A 26672-nucleotide genomic window follows, 5' to 3' on the forward strand; every position below is an offset into this window, starting at 1 on the left:
ATGTTCCAGGAGATTTAAGGAGTTACTATATGTAAAGAGCTCAGCACAAGCTCAGGGCTCAGGGATTATGCACTGCTACTAATTACCGCAGATATAAATTCTGTCAGCATAGCAGAATCACCCCTGTAGTATTTAAAGGTCAAATGATCACAAAATGACCCTGCTCTAACTGTCTCAGAATCCAGGGCCATGGGTCCAAGGCATCCATAAGATGCTGAGGTGACCCTGATGAACTGTCAGAGTTAAGAACCAGTGCTTCCCTCACCTATCCTGGGGACCTCAGCATCCCTCGCTAGGTGCTTGATAGTTGTCTTTCACGTGGTTTCCATGCCCCTGATCCAATCTGCTACATCTTGTCTTCTAAACAACTGCCAAATTCACTTTCTAAAAGTACAGCGCTGCTCGGATTATTCCTCTGCTTAAATCAGCTCTCCCAACTGAGCAAATGAAATTCAAAGTCATTAGTATCTTTGATGTTCATGACTCCAGCTATTGTTAATGACTCTGACAACTGTTCATGTGCCCTGCCTTCTTGCTCAGTAACAGTTATATCTTTCTGAATAGGGAGCCCACTTCCATGTGAGGTAGGGGACACCCCCTGACAAGATGTCCACAAGTCAGGCATGGATGGTGACTTGATTAGGTAAGTTTAGGGGGTACTGCTCAATGACATTTGACGTCTCTGATCAGACTAAATTTGAAGTCTGTGATAGAGACTCACTCTGTGATTCCACAAATTACAAAAGATTCAGGGATGAGACGATCTCTGTTTTTCCCAGACACAATAGGCTGAGGGAAGAGCATTTCATACACCTTCTCTTTGGCATCAGGGTTGGGTTTAAGTGTCATGAGTAGGGCCAAGATGAAATAAGAGGATGAGAAGGCAATTGTCTGGAGTCCATACCCCAGTCACTACTGAAGTTCTGACTTATTGCTAGCCTAATAATTCTTTTCTAAGAGTGTTCCAGAGAGAGTAGAGGGAAAGGAGAAGTGCCCCATACATAGAATTTTAATGAGCTTTTCCATCAACTACTTGTAAGAGAGTGTTCTCTTTTTAAGTAGCATGTACTAGCTCAAGTACACCCTTTAAAATTCAATGCACCAACCAGATGAAGAAGCTGGAAGGAAAAGCAAACATGTACCTCCACCACTTTGTGAAGTACTAAAGTTTCAGAATGGCAGCCAATCTTACTCATACTCCATCTTCTTGTAAAAAGATGATAACTAGGTTTGAAAAGCCATTATTACTAACTCAACACAAGGAAAGTTGTTTTTAAAACATTAAAAAGTTTCCCTTTCTCTACAGTCCAAAATGCTCCTAGAGCATTACTTCAAAATTTGAAATTTCATATCTAAGAATCATAATAAATCCTCTTATAGCTTATGTGTTAATTAAACCGTATTTAAATCTGTAGCTGTGGAATTTTCCATGTGAAATAATTATGCACGACCACTACTTCTCTAGCAATCAGAAAATCAATGAATAACAGTAGGTTTCCCGAATGCTACTCAGAAACAGGGCCAAAGCCAAGAATACACTTGAAATTCTTGGCCCTTGATCATGGGTTCAGACCTTCCCAGGGTAAGCAAAATAAATCTGAACTAAGATGGCCAGGAGTGATTTCTAATGGCTCTCTGAGATCAATATCACACTAAACAGAAGCAAAAAAAACACCTCTCCTGTTATACCTGATAGTGTTCTCACAAAGTTGCAAATCTAACACAAAACATTTTTAACCCTCTAGGTCCTGATTTTATATATATATTCATACATATATATGTATATACATGAATAGGCATTTTAAAAAACACGTGCTATATTAAAAGTATTTTCAGGGATCCCAGGGTGGCGCAGCGGTTTGGCGCCTGCCTTTGGCCCAGGGCACGATCCTGGAGACCTGGGATCGAGTCCCACATCGGGCTCCCGGTGCATGGAACCTGCTTCTCCCTCTGCCTGTGTCTCTGCCTCTCTCTCTCTCTCTGTGTGTGTGTGTAACTATCATAAATAAATAAAAAAATAAATAAATAAAGGATGTGAAAGCATCAGCAGTCTTCACTCTCCTTAAAAAAAAAAAAGTATTTTCAGATAACAGTATTCTTTCCATCATCTGTAACAACCACCAGCATTTGTGTTGGGATACTTCCTAAGTTGCAGAGTACTTTCATGCATATTGTATGGTAGCTTGCAGGTACCATTTTCACCTCTGTTTTGCTGAAAAAGAAATGTCTATTTACCACAGACAATAATTTGTTCAAGATCACCTAGCCAGACCACGGAAGTAGAACTTAAATCTAGGTCTTCCCATTATACATCCTCATACCCTCTCTCCTCCCTTATGACTTCAAATTAGAGTAACCAGAGATATAGCACTGCCTGCCTCTCCCTCTCACTTTCCCTATACTGCTTGGAATGCTTTTTCATGGGGCTCCCTTTATCTCTCTCTAACCACCTCCAGCCCTTTAGCATTCCTTTTTCTGACATAATGTAGCTCAGCTTTTCAAGTAAGAATTCCTAATAAAAATCAGAGAGTCATTACATGAATAAAAGTGGAAGTGGAATTCAGAAGTAGTTCATTTAAAAACATTTTATACTTCCAGCTCTATATAGATATTATCATCTAAATCAATTTGGCTCTTGAGTTAGGATATCTGAATTTCTTGAGGTGCTGTGTTTGGTATAGCGAGTAGCAAGAGACTTTGTGCTTCCAAACAGGTCCATTTCAAAAAATGCACCCAAATCTACTTGGCTCCCAAGTTCAAATCATGACATTTCAGGTAGCAAGGCATACTCCTACTTTGAAAAGCAATTAAAATATTAATATCTTTTAAAATGCAAACAAAAGTGAAAGCCATTAAAACAAGACAAATAAATAGTACTGACTTTATGAGAATTACTGTGAACCTTAAAAAAAAGGTGACCTCTAAAAAAATCTGTATGTTCTCAGATTCATTACACAAGTTGAAAAACTAAGAAAAAAAGGAAGAAATATGGAAACAGTCATTCTCCATTTCCCTACCAGATTGAAATTTCTCTATTAATGGGATACTTAAAAACAAAACAAAAAACAAAAACAAAAACAAAAACAAAAAAACAACCCTTGGCATTCTTCCAGGGCAAATCTGTTAGGACCTTTTTTAGTGAAATAAAGTGGGTCTTTAGCAATCTCCTGAGAAAAATGGCAACCATCTTTGCTGAAATCTGCATAAATTGGAAAATAATTACAGTTGTGTTAAATACCAAGAGATGGCACTTATCTTCCTGAATTTGGTAAACATGCAATTTCTGATTAATAGGGAAGAGCTCATCTGAAGTGGTGATGCTGGTGAATATGTGTAAAATAATTCAAATGTGAAATATCAGAAATCTAATCAAAATCAGAAAACAGAGGTTCTAGTCTTTTCTGCCAAAAACTAACCACAGCTTCAACAAGGTCACATCTCTAAGCCTCAGTGTCTTTAATTCTAAAAAGAGTTCGCTTTGATGATACCACCTTTGATGAGGTCCGCCTCAGCTCTGATTCCTTGTTTATTTAAACATTACTTTTTTTATTTATACACACACACACACACACACACACACACACTCACTCAGAGAGAGAGCGTATGTGCAAGTGCCCAGGAGTGGGTGGGGGAGACGTAGATGGAGACGGAGACACAGAATCTTAAGCAGGCTCCACGCCCAGCATGGAGCCCGATGACAGGCTCAATCTCACAACCCTGAGATCATGGCCTGGGCCAAAATCAAGAGATGGATACTTAACTGACTGAGCTACCCAGGAGCCTCACCTTTTTTACATTTTTAAAATGTTCTTTGATAGTTATAAAAGCAATACACATTTGTGTGGTATAGAAAAAACAGACATAGATAAGTAAATACAAATTACCCATAATCCTATCACAGAGGGACAAAAGCTCTCACCATAGAAATGTATGTGGTGTATTATAACCTGTTTTTCATTTAACACATTTAAACTTGATTTGGCAATAAATGTTCTAGAACATTGATTTTTTTTTAAATGGGCAAAGCAAGAAAGACACTTCAGAATTACTCAGGGATGACCCTATGAAACACTCTCAGTCCTTTCTGATACACCCCTGAGGAGGCAGCCCCTCCTTTTCAAGAATCATCATTGTTGGCATTAACTGCTATTTCCCTTAAGAGCATGAGGGCAGAAGCAAGCCTTAGAGAGAATGGTAAGTTGCAGTCTCTCATTCTGTTTCAGTAAAATCCTATTTAATATTGGAATCTGATGTAAAAAGGAAAGATGCACCTTAAGAAGGAAGTTTGGTTACTCACCAGCATCTTTGATCCAATTATCATAAAGACGTACAGTTCTTGATGTAAGCTCACTGAAGGCCATTTTCCACAGGATTTACTGGCTCTTACACTGCGTTCTTCAGTACAAGAAAAAAAGAAATGAGTTTATGATCTATAAATGCAAATAAAGCCAAGTTCTAATAAAACAATATTATAAATGCTAAATATTTAATAGAAATACTTGGCAAAACAACAAACTTACACTGAGGGTAAATGCATTAGTAAACCACAGTAAATCCTGATACTGTGGCAAACATTTAAGATTTTTCATCATTATAAGAACAATGCTTACTTTGCTGAAAAAGGCTAACATTCTATGTACAAGATATAAAAGGAATAAACAATTCTAAGAACTTTATTAAGTGTATCTCCCTTTTATGGCAACAATGCAGATCAGGAAAGGATTGTACCTCCCATGGGAATTCTGAAATAAAAACCCGGTAGAAGAAAGTCAAGAAAATACACAAAACATTCAAAACATTCTGAGAAGCTACTCTGAACCAGGACTTACAGCTGATCTTCAGGCGTAACAAGGTCTTCTACATGCAAGTCTTTACAATCCAAGTGGACTACTGGTAGAAAGAGGGAAGGAAAGAAGATCTACAACAGCCAAGGAAAAGTTGCCTCATTTATCTGGACAGATAGATAAGAACAGTTGGGGGAAAAAAATCAATGGGGGAAGGAAACTAGCTCTATTATACATTAAAAGATAATCTAAACCTTCCATAATTAAAACAATGTGACACTGACACATGAAGAAGCAAACCAATGGAATAGAGCAGAAAATCCAGAAATACACCAAATACAGTTAGGAATTTAGAACTATATTTTGTAAATTCTCAGATGTATGTTTTCCCACATTTCAACATCCCTGAAATCAACATATGTATTCCATAAAATGAACAGTGTATTTGATTCAAAGTCATAGAGTGGGAAGATGAAATAGCTCTGGAGTGGAGATGGATGGTGGTAATGGTTGCACAACAATGTAAATGTATTTAATGCCACTGAACTTCACATTCAAAAATAGTTAATATGGTAAATTTTAAAGAAATTCTTTAGGCCTGCAACAGGAAAATTTAAACTTTCTTCTAGCATTCTGAAAGCCATTTTAAAACATATATTTACATTATAAGTGTAAATATATATATATAATATATAATAGAATATATTCTAAATATATAACATATAGACCTAATATAGAATATATTCTTTTACATTTATATTTATAATACATATATAAACTTGTATCCTCAGTATAAGTTTGTTGTTTTGCCAAGAATATATATGATAGAAAATATTGTATTATATAATAGAATACATATTTATATTTAGAATATAAAATATTTATTTTTAAAACATATCGTTTATGATAAAGGTAGCATCTCAAACTAGTGGGCACTGAACTACCAGCAATTCCTCAAAAAATGATGTGATACTAGATAGCCATCTGGAAAAAGGACGTTGGATCCAAACATTATACTGTAAATGAAGATAGACTCCAAGTAGATCAAAGATTTAAATAAGAAAAACAGAAAAAAATAAAAAGGAACCATGAAAGTACTATTTGACAACATAGAGAATACTTTTCTAGCCTTGGAGTGGGGAAAGGACTTTCTAACTTTGACTTAAAATACAAAAGACATAAGAGAGGGACACCTGGGTGGCTCAGCAGTTGAGTGTCTGCCTTTGTCTCAGGGCATGATCCCAGGTCCAGGGATCGAGTACCACATCGGGCTTCCTGCATGGAGCCTGTTTATCCCTCTGCCTATGTCTGTGCCTCTCTCTTTCTGTGTCTCTCATGAATAAATAAGTAAAATCTTAAAAAAAAAAAAAAAAGACATAAGGGAATAGTAACAAATGTAACCACAGGAAAATCAAGAAGAAAAAATTAAGTAGAAAATGACAAACAGGAAAAAATATGTTCAATTCATACTACAGACAAATGCCACTCTCCTTAATATACAAAGAGTTCAAAACATTGATAAGAAAAACACTTATAAGTCAAGAAAAATATGGGCAAATTTCATAGGAAAGGAAATAAAAATGGCTTTTAAATGTATGAAAAGTTGCTTACCTTTAATCATAGTAAGAAATCTACAATATTTTATTGCAGTGGATGGGCTAAAGTCCAAACATTTTATCATTTAGATTGGCCTAAATCCAAAAATGTATTGAAAGGACTGTGGCAAATTCATACAGTGCAAATGATCATAACCCTTAGTAATGGTAATTTCAGTAGAAACTATAAATGCATATTTTTTAAGCTAGCAATGCTACTCCTAGAAACTCATCCTATAGATACACATGCACATATACAGAATGACATATATTCAAGGTTATTTATTGCATCAGTAACAGCAAAAGACTGGAAATAAGCCAAATGTATAATAAAGGTGGACTGGTTAATAAATAATACATCTAAACCATGAAATATCATGCTCTTTTAAATAAGAATGAGGAAGTTTTCCATGTGCTGATATGGAAAGATAGCCAAGATAAATATCTATATGAAAAAATCAAAGGAAGTTACAGAATTTTAAAATGACTTTTATATATAAAAAAGGAGGGAAGGAATGAGGATATAAATTTGCATTTATTTATGTCAGCACAAAACAAACTGAAAAGATATCCACAGGTAAGTGAATGGGGTACAAAATGGGCTGAAGGGGTAGAAGGCAGACCTCATACTGTTTGGTTTTTAACTAATGTAAATACGTTACCTCTCCAAAAATAAAGAATTAAAATATTTTGGAAGATTTTATTTGTTTGAAAGAGAGAGAGGAGGGAGAGGGAGAGGGAAAGCACAGATGGAGAGGGAGAGGAAGAAGCCGACTCCTTAATGAGCAAAGAGTCTAATGTGGGGCTTGATCCCAGGACTCTGAGATCAAATGCTTAACTGACTGAGCCATTCCAGTGCCCAAAGAATTGAAATATTTTATATTTCTTAAAAAAAAAAAAAGATAGGATCAGCTGCACCTTAGCTAGAACATTCTTATTTAAACACCCATGCACAAATGCACATACACACACAAAAGAGAGATTTTTTTTTAAGATTTTATTTATTTATTCATGAGAGACACACACACACACACACAGAGTGAGAGAGAGAGAGAGAGAGAGAGAGAGAGAGAGAGGCAGAGGGAGAAGCAGGTTCCATGCAGGGAGGCTGATGTGGGACTCAATCCCAGGTCTCCAGGATCATGCCCTGAGCCGAAGGCGGTGCTAAACCGCTGAGCAACCTGGGCTGCCCAAAAGAGAGATTTTTATTTTAATTCCTCAATGGTCCATCCAAGGATCCTCCAGAGGATCTCTCCAAGTTCAGGAAGTATCTCAGCATGGCTTTGGTACATCCTGTGTCCTTAAGATGAGCTCAGACTCAACACTGGCTGTGGTGATGTTGGATCTTTCCCAAGTCATCCTAGACTCTTGCTTCCCCATGAATTCTTTCTACAATGAAGATGGGGTCAGAAGCAGGGGCTCTAGGGTCACAAAAGCCTTGTTTTGAATCTCACCTTTTAATAGCTGTGTGACCCTGGGCAAAATGAAAACTTAATTTCCTAATCTGTAAAATGACGTTTCTACAATCTACCAAGATAAAATAAGGTAACTCAGAATTGTTTTGGGGACCATGTGAGATAATATATACTCATAATGTTTAGAGCACAAAATCCAATAAAGAATGAACATTAAATCAAAGTCAGACATCATCACTTGCAGAGATAAGTTGTGCCGATTTAATTGGAGAATATCTTGCCAAACTTATTATCTAGTAGAGTTGAATGGCATTTTATGCAACAAATCTAGAGAAAACTCTACTACTTTTATTTTAAGAACGGGAATGTTGATTATCCATGATTCTTCCCTTGATATTTTTCAACTGTTTTGGTATAAGTGGGTTTTTAAATTTTCACTTATTTAATTTTTTTTTTAAAAAGGTTATTTATTTGAGAGAGAGAGAGAGCACAGGAGGGACAGAGGGAACGGGAGAGAGAATCTCAAGCAGACACCACACCAAGCATGGAGCGCAATGTGGGGCTTGATCTCACCACCCTGAGATCATGACCTGAGCTGAAGCCAAGATTCACACACTGAACCAACTATACCACCCAAGTGCCCTGGAGCGTTTAGACCATGCTAAAAGCTACTTATCTGTGCACGTTAACCACAGATAAAAAAGACACCAAGCCACTATTCTCATAATTAAACTGCCAAAATCATGCTGTTTAAATTACTCCAAACCAGAGTGAAAGGTTTTAATTATATATGGTGTATGCTGAAGTTACATTTCAAAGTATTCTTCTGTTTTCTGTGCAATTCCTTCCTCTTCTTTTTCCCCCCACTCATTCCACATAGGACACTTCCCTCTCTTTAACCTCCCAAAAGCACAGAAACTCAAGAAACCACAGTCTTCTGCAGGTCAGAAATACTCATGGGCAATAAACAGAGCTGGTTTCTCTAATCCCAAACATTCTCTAATCCCAAACATAAACCAGAGATAAAGGGAGAAGGGAAGGGTAGTCAGATGAGCAATTCATACTAGATGGGAAGCAGCAGCAAGAGCAGATGTTGTCCAGGGAGGTGAGAGATGGAGCACCAGTGAGGGAGGAAAGGGATCCATTAGCCCACATTCCTAGAGTGTGGTCTCTCTCCCTGATCCTTTACTTGTAAATAACCTGGTATCCAACAGTCCTTAACACTTGTAGGCCCGCCAGAAGAGAAGGAATGTGCATATCTGTGTAGAGATGGGAGATGAAAAGAAAACCTGATCCTTTAACCCTGTTGGAAGTGACAACACACAGCTGAGAGTTTTCTAAGCTGGGACAAGACTGGACTGGATGCCAACATTACCTTATAGGGATTGGTCTAGAAAATTGTTAACTGAATTTGGGGAGGCCTTGCTGGTCCTGGAAAAGATATAGTGCTACTCCTAGTCTAGAGTCAGGCATCTCCTTGACCCCTAACTATCCTGTGATCTAACATGGCCACTTGACTGCTAGACAGTGGTATATAGAGATGAGAAGAAACTTACTCCATGTGGTGAAGTTTTAGAGATATCTTCTAGCTAATAGCACCCCTGGGACCTTAATAACCAATTTAAAATGGTTGATAGCATAAAATTTCAGGATTAGTGATGCCGAAAAATCAGGGTTCTCATGTAGGTGAAGCAGAGACCTAAAACTCAAAAACGGGAGACAAATGACCACACATCCATCAAGGGAAGAGACAAGGGAGGAACTGGAAGGGTCCACCCCCACAGGCCTTGTTGTTGGAGGACTGCTGGAGTGCCACTACCTACCATTAACCCATGAATTCTCCTTGTTTTTGACAGTATTACATGGTGACTGGGGTCATTTGGTAAAGAAGAGACTGAAACCGCCCAGACCTTAGGTCTACATTAATGATGTCAAGTTCAAATGTGAGAAATGTACCTGATGCCAATGGAAGGCACTTCCATGGGTGAAGACTCTTCAAGGACACAGGCTGCTTATGTCTGTGGAGCATGGACATAATGCCAGAACACATCAGATACCACAAGTATGTGGTATCACTTCATCCATTTGGCTCAAAGCTATCTTAACAGTAATTGCAACACAGAACTCATCTGAAAGAACTTCTTGGTGGGATTTACCCAGATAAGGACAGGACCTTAGAGCTGTCTGTGATAGGAAATACCTAGCAGAAGTCCAGAACTCTAAACCCGTGGCCCACAATTTCCTGGCGAACCCTCATGGGTAGAGATTTATCCAAACCCTGTAAAATATGTACGGGATACCTTCTCTGGGGGAAAGGAGTGGCAGAGTCAGCATATGGCTTTCCTGGGGCGTGTCTATGATCCAGGAACAAGGCCTTATGGTTTTACCTTCCCCTTGGATGTTCAGAAGGTTCTGAGCTCCCCCCACTGATATTTGCTTTGGAAATGTGACATCAGGGACAACCCTGCAAGAACAGATCTGGTTAGCCACAGATACTGCTAGAGGACACAAAAGGAGCCTACAGGAAGGTACAGCATAGGGGTGGAGGTCTATCGTGGAAATGAGGACAGCAGCATAAACACAAAACAGCTGGCCTTCCTGTGGAAAGCCAGGTCTGGCCTCATATTGAGGTGTGGTTTGAAATTTTACCCTTGTACAAAACAAAGAAGGGGGGGCAGGGCAAATCAAGCCATTACATAGAAATCACAACGGCTCATGGGAGAACTGATAAGGGAAATGTGCCTTCAAATGCAGACGGCTTTCTAAGGGGAGAGAGCAGAGCCAGCTTGGAAAGGAAAAGGAAAAGGCCCTCAATGCTGACTCACCAGGGGAGGACAAGGGGGTTTCAGTAGTGAGTCAGAGCTGGGTGTTGGGACCTCAGCCGACCGGGTGGTAAAAGGTCTTCAGCTTAAAGTGTCAGACAGCCTCTCTCTGAGTAATGAAGCTAGAAAACCAGAGTTCACATGGAGTCTTGGGAAGAAAAAATGCTGACATAAGAAGTAAAAATTGCGGGAAGAAGTCAAAGACTGCTAGAGAAACTTCCACCTAGATATTAATCTTCGGGTTTCCTGTGTATCCCCCACCCTGCCTGTTTCCTCCCTGGATCCGGTTTCCCCTCCCACCCCCATCCGCTGTGTAAGCAGAAAGAAAGCTTCAAAGAGCTCCTGAGTCTAAGCATGGACAGAAGGTTTGGGCATCTGAGTTTGTTCCATCCCAGTGGTTTAATCAGACTGAGGCTAGGGGAAGGGGAGCAGAAACTTTTAAGCACATTAAAACTTGAGGATGGACTATAAAATAATTATTTATGGGGCATCTGGGTGGCTAGGTTGGTTAAGTGTCTGGTTTCAGCCCAGGTCATGACCCTAGGGTCCTGAGATCCAGCCCCACATCTGGCTCCCTGCTCAGTGGGGAGCCTGCTCCTCCTTCCTGCTTGTGCTTTCTCTCTCTCTCTCTCTCTCTCTCTCTCCCTCTCAAATAAATAAAATCTTTGAAAAAAAATTGTTTGAACCTGGACTTCTGAACCTTGGCTCTCCTGGCACTTGGGGACAGACAATTTCTACCTGTGGGAAGCTGTCCTAAGCATTGTAAGATGTTTAGCACTAACCCTAGCCTCCACCCACTAGATGCAAGAAACTCCCCAGTTGAGACAACCAAAAAATTTCGAGAAACTGTCAAGTTGCCAATCCCTAGTTGGGAACCACTGTTTTAAACTAAACTAGCAACATTTATTCATCTGGATAAGAATAGTTGTTTCAGAGTCATCACTTTAGCAATTATACATTTCAGTGACGCTGTCATTCAAAAATATTTTTGAGCTTTTCTTTACAAATTGATTTCAATGTTTTTCAGAATGTCATTTAAATGGCTTTAAAGGAAAAAAACATCTTTGTCTATGACTTCTAAAAATCAGGTCAGGGATCCCTGGGTGGCGCAGCGGTTTGGCGCCTGCCTTTGGCCCAGGGCGCGATCCTGGAGACCCGGGATCGAATCCCACATCAGGCTCCCGGCGCATGGAGCCTGCTTCTCCCTCCACCTGTGTCTCTGCCTCTCTCTTTCTCTCTGTATGACTATCATAAATAAATAAAATTTTAAAAAAATTATAAAAAAAAAATCAGGTCATAAACCAATTATAAGTTAAGAATGAATCTGGGGGCACTTCGATGGTTCAGTCAGTTAAACATCTGACTTTAGCTCTCAGGTCATGATCTCAGGGTCCTCGGATGGAGCCCCAAGTCGGGCTCCCTGCTCAGCGGGGAGTCTGCTTGTCTCTCTCACCCTCTCTTTGCCCCTTTCACCCGCACTCTCTCTCTCTCTCTCCCACTAATAAACAAATAAAATCTTTTTTTTTTAAAGAATGATTTTGAAGGTAAATGGATGAAGCTGAACTTCACCATGTTAAGTGGAGCAGGAAGAGAGGGCAACAGAGTAGCTTTACTTGTAATTTACTACTAACATTTTCAACTTATGCTTTGTAGCATTAAGACAATTAAAAAAAAATCCAGAAATGTTTAGTGTCATAGCAACATTAGTGGAAAAAATGTATAGTAGCCTCAGGTGACTTAGGAAACACTCATTTATATGTGTACATTTCAGCATATTATTTTATTTTATTTTATTTTTAAAATATATTTTTAAAATATTTATTTATTTATTCATGAGAGACAGAGAGAGAGAGGCAGAGACACAGGCAGAGGGAGAAGCAGGTTGCATGCAGGGAGCCGGACATGGGACTCGATCCCTCGACCTGGGATCACACCCTGAGCAAAGGCAAGACACTCAACTGCTGAGCCACCCAGGCGTCCCCTCCAGCATATTAGTTTGAATCTTTTTTCTCTATCATCTACTATGAACTCCAATGAAAAGAAAGTGAATTTAGAACCCAAAATTGGTTCAGTGGAAACCGATTTCAAATGACAAATTTTCAATGTTGCTAATTACCACACATGTATATGTGAGTGTACTATAATACACACACACACACACACACACACACACACACACACACACACTCTGCAGAAGCAAAAATACATGTTTGACATACCTTCCATATGGGATTTTGCATTTTATTTTAATTTTATATATTTATGTTTCTCCTTGGGATTTCCTTTATCACTTCCCCTACTTTTTTTTCTATTTCTATTCAATAGCTAGGTTGTATAAATTATCTCAGGAGTGAAACAGAACAACAGAAAGCAGATGAACAAAGTTTTATCCTGGTTTTAGAGTTAGGAAAGCTTAGGTGCTTAGCCATACAGAAGAACCGAAGGACATAAACAAGAGATCTGAGAGGAAACATCTGAGGTCTCCATGCCTCCTAGCACAGAAAAGCAAGCTTCAGGACTGAGGGAGGAAGAGTTGGAGGGAAAGCAATTAGTGCCGATCTCAAAGAGAAGGACGAGAAGCCCTGGCTAGGTGCCAGGTAGGATTATGGGAGAGAGGAGGAGTGGTCAGGCTCAGTTACCTGGGCAAAGGGGGAACAGGTGGATGATGGGGACTTAGTCTGGCATGGAGAGTTTCTCTTACTCTGGCATGGAGCAAGAGCACCAGAAACACTGGTTACCAGGGTAACACCAGATTACCCTCCACAGACCCAGAAAAAATGCAGAAAAGCTGTAGAAAATGAAGCAGGCATGCAGCTAGCAACAGCATGGATCTGTGAGGACAAGTGGCCAAAGTGTTGATGGGATGAGATCCTGGATATCTCAGGGGATAGCAATGTAGACAAAGGACACGGAGGACTAAAGGGCTCCTCCTTCCAACTAACTTGATCTCACATAAGCTTGTTTTAACTTGCTGAGGGGAACGGAGAGAGTTAGCCATATTTAGAATTGCTTGAATTAGGTTCCTGCCACCTGAAAGAATAAATAAACTTTTATTTAAAAAATAAAAATTAATCTCTAAAGAAAAGAATTTTTTCTTACATAGCTGATTTCGTCAGCTGAGATTTGGAGCCATTTACTTGAAGTATGGAATCAGGTCACTACAATTTTTCTCCTTCCTCTATCCCTTCTCTTGGTGGTTGCCAGACCACTGAGATAATCAGAATTACTTGGAGAGAAATCTGGATTCAGTTAGTGTATTTGGGGAGATTCTGGTGATGGGTCAGGTTTGGGAACCTTTCTAAATTCTGTATAAGCCATTCTCAGAGACAGCAACACCCACAACATGAGGAAATGGCCTAAAATTCGTGACAAAGGATCCAGTTAATGAATGTCATCTGGATATGATAAGACATCTGGGTCAAGGAGGGCAGGAACAGGAGGCGCAATCAATACTGGAAAGTTCTCTGATGATGTAAAACATCCCATAAGAGATGTGAAATTCTCGGAGATCTTTTAGTCAGCACATACACCCAAGATAGAAGGAAACTAACCTATTTTGAGAGTGAAATAAGCTTGAAGTGCCCAAACACCTGGGAAAGGGAAAATCATCGCCACATCTTAGGTTTTAATAAATTACAGAAAATTCAGATACAAGCCTTGTCTTTTAGGCAAACAAAACTGACCACAAATATCAAATAAAGAAACTAACTTCCTGTTTTGCAAATAGGAATGTTATAGTATCAGGGAAGAGATTTTTGTCTGTAAGAGAACACTCAATTTGAAGTGGCTTAAGCAGTAAAAGGATGAGTTCTAGAAAAAGAAGTCTAACGGTAGGGAAAGGTCTTTTGAGTTGATTATTATCAGTTTTGTCGTTCTGGTGGGAAAAGATGGTGGCAGTCATTCCAAATATCACATTCTCATACACCTTCATCCAGACCATAAAGGGGTCTTTGTGTCTCTTTTTTAGGAGCTTCCAACTCCTTCCCCATGCTCCCTAGAAACCATTGAAACGTCCCTTCCCAGAGGTGCATCCCATCCTAAGCCAAGCACTGAGAAATGACTGGGATCCCAGTGGCTTCTTTAGGGTAATTGGTACTGCATTTACCGCAACCCCACAGTGACATGGGGAAGCACAGGGCTTCAGAGAGGAAGAGGAGCCTGAAATAAGGAAAGGGGGTTAGCTTCGAGAAACAATGTCTGCTGAAACTGCCTTGAAGAGATTACCTGTAGTGACATTTCTTTTTTATTTTTTTTGAATATTTTTTTATTGGAGTTCGATTTGCCAACATATAGCCTAACACCCAGTGCTCATCCTGTCAAGTACCCCCCTCAGTGCCCGTCACCCAGTCACCCCATCCTCCCTGCCCTCCTCCCTGTAGTGACATTTCTAACATGGACTGAAGTTCTGAGAGTGAGCCCATCTACGTGCTGCTTGTACAGCTGATAGGTGCTCAGGATAAGCTAACCTTGACTTTTTTGTTTGTTTAAATAAGGCATGGTTAATAAGTTAAGCACTCTTTGCAGCACCACAGAAGACTTTCTAGTCACTTTTATGTATCTGCTATTTATAATTATCTTGTGCCACAGTCTCTTTGATGATACAGATGACACATTCCAAATTCATAAACAGGACAGCATAGGGTTGAACTCACAAGTGTAATCGTTATGCCACTTCCATGAACTTACATTTTCCTGACTGGTATGCATTGAGTGTTTCTCACCCCCCAATAACAATGACATGATAGTACATACTAACACGCTCTCTATATGGATAGACCCAGGTCTGCCCTTCGATCAGGTTTAAGAGTTGTGATTTCCATGTCAAGCAGGATCTCAAAACAAATATCTTTACCATACATTCCATTTCTTACTATTCCATTGTTTCATCTTGATTTCTACTTCTCTACTTTCCATTAATAGAGACAACTATACATGCAAGACCCAGCAGACTAATTCAGATTACATTTCTGTTGGGCTTGAGCTCTACAACTTTATCAGTACTCCTGAGTTTGAGCAAGAAGCAGGTAAACTTTGGATGCTCTCTGAACAACTTCAACATGTTAATAGGACAAGAAAGCAGTGATATTAGCAAAAGGCTCCACCAGGAAATATAAATCATGTAAAACTTCAGCACAATGCTAAACATGCTATTTATTGTGCTTACTCTCACTCTTGTGGGCTTCCCAGAGGGCTTCTCAATCTAAGCAGAGCCATTAGTATCCTTGCCAAGTCTCTGGTCCCAATTCAGCATTTAACACTGGAAACACGAGGCAAATTTAGAGAAGACTCAGAGAACATTTAGGGTAAATAGAGAACCTGCTTAAGTCATTAGCAGGTATAAAACTCAGTCTGAGAACATGAAAGACTCCTAACTCTGGGAAGCAAACTAGGGGTGGTGGAAGGGGAGGTGGGCGGGGGGTGGGGGTGACTGGGTGACGGGCACTGAGGTGGGCACTTGACGGGATGAGCACTGGGTGATATTCTATATGTTGGCAAATTGAACACCAATAAAAAATAAATTTATAAATAAAAAAACTTAAAAAATGCTTTAGCTTTCTAGAAAATTCACTTGTGTAGAGACACATTCTGTCAATGTTAAACAAATTAATTTTTTGCATAATAATAAAAAAACTCAGTCTGGTGCAGTAGGGAACAGGACAATAAAGACAGGAACCCTGCCCTCAGCCTCAACACGTGGAAAGATTCTAGAAGATGGGATGAATAAGTCTCAGAAAAGCATCCAAAAAAATGTACAGATGGAAGTGACCATCGGGACCAGCAGGCCTTGATTCTCTGTCAGAAGAACTGAGGAATACCTCAAGGACAGTTTAATTCCTATTTGTAACTTAAGTCCTAGAACAGTGCCTTGAGTAAAATAGTTGCTTGATAAACATCTGCTGAAAGAATTTTGAAATGTTGCAAACTCAGGAAAAGAAAGAAAGAAAAAAAGAAAGAAAGAAAGAAAGAAAGAAAGAAAGAAAGACAAGGCAAAGGGGCCAGAACAAATACCCCATCCCTTAGGCCTTCTCCACTACTTTTTTCCAACAAACGCCATACTCTCTTGGCTCATTTCTTCTTCCGACCAAAGGTGTTTTTGAGCATTTGTTATTGTGCAAGGAAGTGCTGAGCAGGATACGATATTATTTTAAAACTGTGGTCCCTCAATTCAAACAACTTTCGATTTGGCAGGAAAAATAAATGCCTACACAGATACCTAAAATGCAAAGCAGAACACAGGGTCACACAAACAGTTCACAGAGAGTACTACAGCTTCTAGGAATGAAGGTTCACCTCCTGCACACATGACCAGGAAGAAAGGCACAGCGGAGGGGAGGATACATGACCTGAGCTATGAGAATAAGATTTCAATAGGCAAAAATGCATGCACCTGGGAGAGAGGAGAGACATGAACTGCAAGCAGAGGGACCTCCAAGGGGAAACTCATTCCTTTGTTTAATCAACTAATATTATTGCTTTTTTTATTTTTACTGGATAGGATTGATTGATCTTTATTTATTAAGATATAATTGACATACAATATTATGTTAGTTTCAGGTGTGCACCATAGTGATTTGACATTTGTATGCATTGTGTAATGGTTACCACATTAAATCTAGTCAACTATCGCTCACCTTACAAACCTAATACAATGCTACTGACTACATTCCTCATGCTATACATTCCCATGACTTCTTGTATAACTGAAGTTTGTACCTCTTAATCCCCTTCACCCCCCTAATCTCCCTCCCAATGGCAATGACTAATCTTTTTCCTCTATCTATAAGTCTGTGTTTTGTTTTGGTTTTTAGCTCCCACATATATAAATGATATCATGCAGTATTTGTTCTTGTTTGACTTATTTCACTTGGCATAATACCCTCAAGTTACACACACACACACACACACACACACAGACTGTATCTTCTTTATCCATTTACACATTGATCATTGATGAACACTTAGATTGTTTCCAAAATCGGTTTTGTTTTTTACTGGATATGGTTGATTGATTTTTATTTATTGTAATATAATTGATAAGGCAATATCAGCTTTAGATGTTCAACATAGTGATAAATAATGCTGCAATTAATGTATATATTTTTGAATTAGTGTTTTTGTTTTCTTCAGATCAATACCCAGGAGAATTGCTGGATCATATGGTAGCTCTATTTTTAATTTTTTGAGGAACCTCTCTACTGTTTTCCATAGTGGTTATACCAATTCATATTCCCACAACAGTACTCAAAGGTTTCCTTTTCTTCACATCCTGATTAACACTTGTTACTTCTTATCATTTTGATTTTAGCCATTCTGATTGGTGTAAGGTGATATCTCATTTTGGTTTCGATTTGCATTTTCTTGATGATTAGTGATGTTGAGCATCTTTTCTTGTCCCTGGTGTCCATTTGTGTGTCTTCTTTGGAAAAACATCTATTCAAATCCTCTGCCCATTTTTAATTGGATTGTTCATTTTTGTTGTTGTTGTTGAGTTGTAAAAGTTCTTTATACATTTTGTATATTAATCTCTTATCAGATACATTATTTGCAAATATCTTCTCCCATTAAGTAGGTTCTCTTTTCATTTTGTTGATGGTTTCCTTCACTCTGTAAAAGCCTTTAAAAAAAAAGTTATCTATCTATTTTAGAGAGAGAGAGAGAGAGCAAGTGAGCCAGGGAAGTGGCAGAAGGAGAGGGACAGAGAAAGCAGACTCCCCCCATAGAACCTGATGTGGGGCTTGATCTCAGGACCCCAAGAACACCACCTGAGCCAAAACCAAGAATTGGACACTCAATGAACAAAAAGTTCCATTTGTTTACTTTTTTTTGTTTGTTTGTTTCCTTGCCTTTGGAGTTTACTTTTTTTTGTTTGTTTCCTTGCCTTTGGAGTCAGAACCAAACAAACAAAAACTACATTGCTAAGACTGATGTCAAGGAGCTTACTGCCTATTTTTTCTTCTAGGAGGATTATGGTTTCAAATCTTACATTCATGTCTCTAATCCACTTTGAGTTGATTTTTACATAAAGTGTAAGATCGTGGCCCAGTTTTCTCAATACCATTTATTGAAGAGACAGTCTTTTCCCCATCATATATTCTTGACACCTTTAACCATATATGTGTGGGTTTACTTCTGGGCTCTCTGTTCTGTCCTATTCATCAATATGTCTGTTTTTATGACAATACCATACTGTTTTGATTACTACAGCTTTGTCGTATAGTTTGAAATCTGAGCGTGTGACATCTCTGGCTTTGTTCTTTCTCAAGATTGTTTTGGCTATTCAGGGTCTTTTGTGGTTCCATACAAATATAATTATTTGCTCTAGCTTTGTGAAAAATGTCATTGTAATTTTGATGGGGATTGCATTAAATCTGTAGATTGCTTTGGACAATATTAATTCTTCCAATCCATAAGCACAGGATACCTTCAATTTCTTTCTTCAGTGCCTTATACTTTTCAGTGTACAGATCTTTCACCTAGTCAAATTTATTCCTACACATTTTATTCTTTTTGATGTGATTTAAATGTAACATTTTCTTGATTTCTCTTTCTGATATTTTGTTATCAGTATGTAAAAAATGCAACAGATTTTTGCACACTAAGCTTGTATCTTGAAACTTTAGTTAATTAATTGATCAGTTCTAGTAGATTATTTGGTGGAGTCTTTGGGGTTTTCTATACACAGTATCATGTCATCTGCAAATGGTGGCAGTTTTACTCCCGCCTTTCCAGTTTGGATGCCTTTTATTTTTTTCTTTACTAGGTGATGTGGGTAGGACTTCTAATACTATGTTGAATAAAGTGGGGCTAGTGAGCATCCTTGTCTTGTTATTTACCTTAAAGGAAAAGCCTTCAGCTTTTCACAGTTAAGTATGATATTAACTATGGGTTTTTAATATATGGACTTTATATGTTGAGATATGTTCCCTCTATACCCACTTTGTTGAGAGTTTTTATCATAAATGGATGTTGAATTTTGTCAATTGCTTTTTGACCATCTACTGAGATGATCATATAATTTTTACTTTTCATTTTGTTAACATGCTGTATCACATTGATTGATTTATGGATGCTGAACCATCTTTGCATCCCTGGGGTAAATTCCACTTGATCACAGGGTATGATCATTTTACTTCATCACTGAATTCAGTTTGCTAACATTTTCTTAACATTTTTGTATCTAGGTCTATAAGGGTTATTAACCCTTCTCTGGCTTGGGTATCAGGGTAAGTTGGCCTTGTGAAATGAGTTTGGGAGCCTTCCCTCCTCTTCAATTTTTTGGAAGAATTAGAGAAGGATAGGTATTAAATCTTCTTTGAGGGGATCCCTGGGTGGCGCAGCGGTTTGGCGCCTGCCTTTGGCCCAGGGCGCGATCCTGGAGACCCGGGATCGAATCCCATATCAGGCTCCCGGTGCATGGAGCCTGCTTCTCCCTCCGCCTGTGTCTCTGCCTCTCTCTCTCTCTCTGTGACTATCATAAATAAATAAAAATTTTAAAAAAAAATAAATCTTCTTTGAATGTGTGGTAGAATTCACCAGTGAAGCTGTCTGTTCCTGGACTTTTGTCTGTTGGAAAGCTTTTGATGAATGATTCAATATCCTTACTAGCAATGAGTTGATTAAGATGTTCTATTTCTCCCTGATTCAGTCTGGAAGACTAAATGCCTAGAATTTACCTCTTCTAGACTGTTCAATTTATTGGTGTATATCTTTCATAGTAGTCTCTTATGACCCTTTGTATTTCTATGGTATGAGTTGTAACCTCTTTTTAATTTTATTTTTTTTAAGATTTTTATTTATTTATTTATTTGACAGAGCAAGAGAGCACAAGCAAGGGGAGCACCAGAGAGAGAGGGGGAAGCAGACTTCTTGCTAAGCAAATAGTCTGATGTGAGGCTCGATCCCAGGACCCCAGGATCACAACCTGAGCTGAAGGCAGATATTTAACCAACAGAGCCACCCAGGTGCCCCTTCTTTCTCAGTTTTTTTATTTGCACCCTCTCTTTTTTTCTTGGTGAGTCTAGTTCAAGGTCTTTCAATTTTGTTTATCTTTTCAAAGAACTAGCTTAGTTCCATTGACCTTTTTTTTTTTTTTGTCTTTTGTCTCCATTTTATTTATTAAAGTTCTGATCTTTATTATTTCCTTCCTTCTAATAACTTTGGATTTCATTTGTTCTTTTTCTACTTCCCTTCAGTATAAAATTAAATTGTTTGAGATTTCTCTTGATCTTGAAGTAGGCCTGTATTGCTTTGGACTTCCCTCTTAGAACAGTTTTGCTGTATCCCAAGGTTCTGGTAGGTTGTATTTTTATTTTCATTCTAAGTGTTTTTATTATTTCTCCTTTGATTTATCACTCAGTAGTCGTTCAGTAACATATTGTTTCATCTCCAGGTATTTGTAGTTTTCCAGTTTTCTTCCCATACCTGATTTCTAGTTTCATACCATTATGGTCACAAAATGTGCTTGATAGGACTCCAATCTTCTTGAATTTATTGAGACTTTGTTTTGTGGCCTAACAAGTGATCCATCCTGGAATTGTTCCATATGCACTTGAGAAGAATGTGTATTCTGCTGCTTTTGGATGGAATGTTCTGTATATATCTATTAAGTCCACCTGGTCTAATGTGTTATTCAAGGCTGATGTTTCTTTATTAATTTTGTCTAATATATCCATCGATCAAGTGGGATGTTAAAATCCCCTACTATTATTATATTGCAGTTATTTTTTCCCTTTAGGTCTGTTAATATTTGCTTTCTATATTTTGGTACTCCTATGTTGGATGCATTTCTATCAAACAATATTCTTAAGTATCTGTTACATGTCCAGCACTGTTTTAGGTGCCAGTGATATAAAGAAAACAAAACAAAAGTCTGCCTTCATAAAATTATAGAAGAGCTCCCAGCGCATTTCCAAAATATTTGTTAGTATATTCTGGTAATGCACAGAATTATGGAAGGGAAGAAAAGAAAGATCAAAACAGGAACAGCAGATTCCAGTGGTGGTATTGACTGTGGAGGCACCAAAAGCCAGGACAAAGAATTTTTTGGAGTTAGTTCTGTTGTTGATGAAGAGTCATTAGAGATTTCTCAACCAGGGAATGTCTCAACTAAGGTGGTACTTGGAAAGATTAACTGGGTGGCAGAGTCCAGGGCTGGGTAACTGAAGGTGTGGTTTGGAAGTAGGGAGAGCAATTATGCAGCTATTGCATCCTATTGGGAAGGATCCAACATAAACATCACTTCCTCTGAGATGTCATCTCCGATTTAATCAGTCAGGATTAGGTGTCTCATGGAGGTGTTCTCATAATAAGCTGTCTTACATATGATAGCACTTATTGTGTAATATTGCAGATGCCTGTTTATTAATTCTTATCTTTCCATTCATCAAAAGGGAAGAAACTGAGCCTCATTATTTTGTGTTCCTAGTGCCTAGACAGGTGCCTGGCTTGTGGCAGATAAGATTTGTGGTATAGGTGAAACAGTCAAGTATTATACATTGAACTGTATCCCCTTAAAATTCGTATGCTGAGTTCAAACTCCCAGTACATCCAAATGTGATCTTATTTGGAGAAAGAATCTTTATAGAAGGTAAATTAAACATATCTAGAAAATATTCACATAAAAACCTATATGCAAATGTTTATGGTGACTTTATTCATAATCACCCCAAACTGTAAACAACCCAAATATTCTACAACTAACAAATGGATAAACAAACCGTGGTATATCCTTTCAATGAAATGCTACTCAACAATAAAAACAAAGAGACTACTGATATTCACAACATGAATCAATCTCAGTTATGTTTATGCTAAGTAAAATATACCAGACTCAAAAGATCACATATTACATGATTCCATTTATGACATTCTGAGTAAAGCAAGACTATAATGAGAGAACATAGTGGTTGCCAGGGGATGGAGTTTGGAAGGAGGGGTGATTACAAAGCACAACACAAGGAAATGTTTTAGGGTGATAGAAATATCTGTATCTTAACTCTGATGGTGGTTACCTGATTCTATGAATCAAATCTCACAGAACTATTGGCTAAAAAACAATGGATTTACAACTTACTGAATATAAATTAAAAAGATTTTTAAAAACCGCCAAAAGCAAATCATGTATAGATTTTTAAAAACCGCCAAAAGCAAATCATGTATAGAAGGAAAGAAATTTAGGCTGCATCAGACTTCTCTAAAGCAACATTCAACAATAAGTGAATTAACACAAAATTTTGAGAGAAACAAAGTATAACCCAGGAATAAAGGCAGCAGAAATACTTCTTCAAAAATGGAAGAACTTAGGGAATATAACGTCCATCAGCTTTCCTGAAAAAAACTATATGATAATAAAATCAAGACAATTTAGAGATGAATAAAAAAATTCAGGAATAGAGAAGGCCTTTCAAAAAGACCCATTTGGTGTGCAGAACCCACTTAAACATGGAAAGAATATCAGGATTACAGAACAGAATGCAAATACTGTAAATCCCTCTAACATAGAGCCATAACTGACTACAAATAATGTTTAATGAATGCTTATTATACAGCTGATTCTTTATGTCAATCAACTCATGTACATTCACCAACAACTCTATCCTACTCTACAGATGAGGAAAACCAAGACAGAGTGTTGAATAACCTGGTGGTCTGGTCATTGAACCAAGCTCCACTAATCACTACATTATACTGCCTTCTCAAATTAAAATAACTTAAGACACATATCTGAAGGTGGGAAGAAAGAAGGGGAAAGAAATGTGAGATGCCAGTATCCTCATATTTTATATTAGTGAGTCTAAATATGGCCCCAAATCATGATTGTCTAAAATGTTTTTTTTAAAGATCTTATTTATTTATTCATGAGAGATACAGAGAGGGAGGTAGAGACATAGGCAGAGGAGAAACAGACTCCCTGGGGGGAGCCTGATGCAGGACTTGATCCCAGCACCCTGGGATCACACCCTGAGCCGAAGGCAGATGCTCAACCACTAAGCCACCCAGGAGTCCCTAAAATATTTTTTTTTAGAGAATTAACTCCAACCTTTACACGATTTCACAATCTCTTTTCACAATTTAAGGACTCATTTAAGAAACCTGTCTGTGGGCAGCCCTGGTGGCGCAGCGGTTTAACGGGGTGTAATCCTGGAGACCTGGGATCGAGTCCCACGTCAGGCTCCCCCCAGGGAGTCTGTTTAATGATCAACTCCTTAGATCATGCGTGGAGCCTGCTTCTCCCTCTGCCTGTGTCTCTGCCTTTCTCTCTCTGAATAAATAAATAAATAAATCTTAAAAAAAAAAAAAGAAAAAGAAAAAGAAACCTGTCTGTTTGGGGAAATATTTGTTTAAATTTCAGCAATCTCCTCAGGTTCACTTCAGTTTCTTTTTTGCCTCATACAGTCAAGCAGAATTAAATTTAATATGTTTTTATTACAAGTAGAATGAATGACTAACTTTGTAAAACTCTGTCTAGTTATCCAGCTAGTCACCCAGAACCAGCATTATATCTTATTCACACCTAGAAAATATACCTGAATGATGTTGATATAATAATAACATCTAATAATGATATTATTTCTATGATTATTATAACATACTATTTCTGGGTGGTTGGATTTGAGGTGATTTATTGAAAAAAATTTTTTCCCTTGTGTTGTCCTCCATTGTTTAAATCCTCTATAATGAGTATATACTATTTATGAGAAAAAGATAATTTTTTTCTTTAAAAAATCATATTAAGAAAATGATGAAATGTTGATACTTTTTTGAGGAAACATAGTGGTACCCATTGGATATTAATTATATATCTGTAGTTTTCTGCATATCTGAAAGTTGCACTTTAAAATATTTTTTAAAAAAGAAAGAAAAGGGATCCCTGGGTGGCTCAGCGGTTTAGCACCTGCCTTTAGCCCAGGGCACGATCCTGGAGTCCCGGGATCGAGTCCCATGTTGGGCTCCCAGCATGGAGCCCGCTTCTCCCTCTGCCTTTCTCTCTCTCTCTCTCTCTCTCTCTCTGTCTATCATGAATAAATAAATAAATAAATCTTTAAAAAAAAAAGAAAGAAAGAAAAGAAAAGAGGGGTGCCTGGGTGGTGCAGTTTGTTAAGAACAATTCTTGGTTTCAGTTTAGGTCATGATCTCAGGATTGTGGGATCCAGCCCCGAGTTGGGCTCTGGGCTTGGTGCAGAGTCTGCTTGAGATTATCTCTCCCTCTACCCCTCCCCCGCCTCAAATAGATAAATCAATCTTTTTTAAAAAAGAAAGAAAGAAAAGAATGTTAAACCAACAGCTAGTATTGGTAGTGTACAAGAAGCTATGGAGGAAAACTCATTCTCTAGTGTTGAATGAATTAAAATGGAGAAAAAGACTAATGAATTCTGAAACTAACACATAACTTGGAAACTCTTTTAAGTATACTGCACAGTTGAGTGGTAAAAATCAAATTTAGGTCTCTAAGGGTTAAGGAGTAATTGAAACTAGTTTGTCTAAATATATATAAATTTTATCCTTGAGGAAGGTTTAAGCTGGCGGGACCCTAAGAGTTGATCCAGTTGTGTGGACCAAAGCTCTGAAAATTTTTCCAGAAAAGAGCTGGGCCCAACTCTCAGCTCTAATGACTTCTCGGCTTTTTCCTATTCCATGCTATTACTCAAGATACTTATTTATAGGAGGAAGGAGATAGAAGTTGGTAGAGTGAAAGATTTATTTTAAACATGGAAACATCCTAAATACATTTGTAGGACCAGAAAAAGGTGGTGGTAGAGGAGAGGCTGAAATTGTGTAAATATGTGTGTGTATATGCCTAGACGAGAATTTGGATTTCACAGAAGTCAGAACAAAGGAAAAAAACGAAGCGATGCCCTGGCTGCATCTGCATGGAGTCAGGCAACAAAAAGTCTATTGCAACACCTTGACCTCACCTGTAAGAAGCTGGATTTCTAAAGTGCATTTCAGTTGTTGGGAAATTCAAAGTATTGCATCAAAATGAAATAATAATGGACACTTCGTTTTCTAGAAAAGCCACAAATACTGACTTGGCCCACAAAGTGAATATATATAGCTTTAGCTGGAGTTCTGGCTCTGAGAAAGAGAGATTTCTCACACAGCAGAAGAAGAAAGTACCTTTCCTAGATCCTCAAGATAAACTATATTTGGGTACATCTTATTCCCAGGGCATTCTGCCCTAAATCCCCCAATACAACTATCTACCAAGGCCTTACCCCCACCAAAAATGTTCCAAATACACAATTACCTAATCCTTCAAACAATAAACAGAAAAGTCAATTTATTAATTGCAAATCAAGTTGGCTAGATACTGGAAAAAAAATTTCACCGTTAATTAGAATAAGAGAATAATTCTCAAACTTTAATGTGCATTAGACTTTCCTGAGATACTTATTGAAAAGGCATATTTCTAGGGCTTCCACTCTCCCCACTCTTCCCCACCGCCCCATTGCCATGGCAATCTCATTCCGATGGGCTTTCAATCATGCTTAGGTAAACACTGCACTCTTACTTTCTGGTTTCTTTAAAAAAAAAAAAAAAAAAAAAGCAGTGCTGTTAACACAAATGAGTGCTTAATGAGTGTTACAGGTACTTAAGAAAATGAAATAAAGCATTTCTTATAGCATAAAGAAAAATGTTTTGGGGTAGAACTATGGAAACAAGTTGGCCCAACCTAGGGCAGTGCCCCTAGGATCCTCTTCCTGCTACATATTAATACTTAATACACACCTTCATTTCACATTCATGGGTGAGGAACCTGACATTAGAATTCCATACGAAAGGAGAAAGCAGAAGGTGAGTTCATCCATTCATTAGAGCCTTTTCACATACGGGTGTTTCTAAGCCTACTCCATAGCTTATCTCAACTTCTGCTGAAAGAGATTCTATGGAAAATTCATAATGTTAGAAATATTGTTCTGTCTATAACCAATGACAGATTAGTCTAGGACCATATATTTATTATTCAGGCGAATCAATTACTAAATTATACAAATTATATACAATCCTACAGCACAGTATATATAACTAGTACCGATATTCTGCTTTTCGGCACTG

At 38.1% G+C, this 26672-nt stretch overlaps 1 protein-coding gene across 3 annotated transcripts in view; it reads right to left on the reverse strand.

The window, feature by feature from the left end:
- The window catches only part of ELOVL7 (ELOVL fatty acid elongase 7), a 79870-nt gene that overhangs the window by 21344 nt on the left and 31854 nt on the right, over positions 1–26672 (reverse strand). For 2 of the 3 annotated variants that reach the window (XM_041766529.1, XM_041766528.1), the window contains one exon: positions 4298–4395. In XM_041766529.1, the coding sequence (XP_041622463.1) occupies positions 4298–4361 (64 nt within the window). In that variant the 5' untranslated portion in view covers positions 4362–4395. Of the gene's footprint in view, positions 1–4297; positions 4396–4829; positions 4941–26672 lie in introns of those variants that run through there. The other variant, XM_041766530.1, reaches the window with a different exon arrangement.

This window comes from Vulpes lagopus, chromosome 8, assembly GCF_018345385.1.
Source record: "Vulpes lagopus strain Blue_001 chromosome 8, ASM1834538v1, whole genome shotgun sequence".
NCBI classification, from domain to species: Eukaryota; Metazoa; Chordata; class Mammalia; order Carnivora; family Canidae; genus Vulpes; species Vulpes lagopus.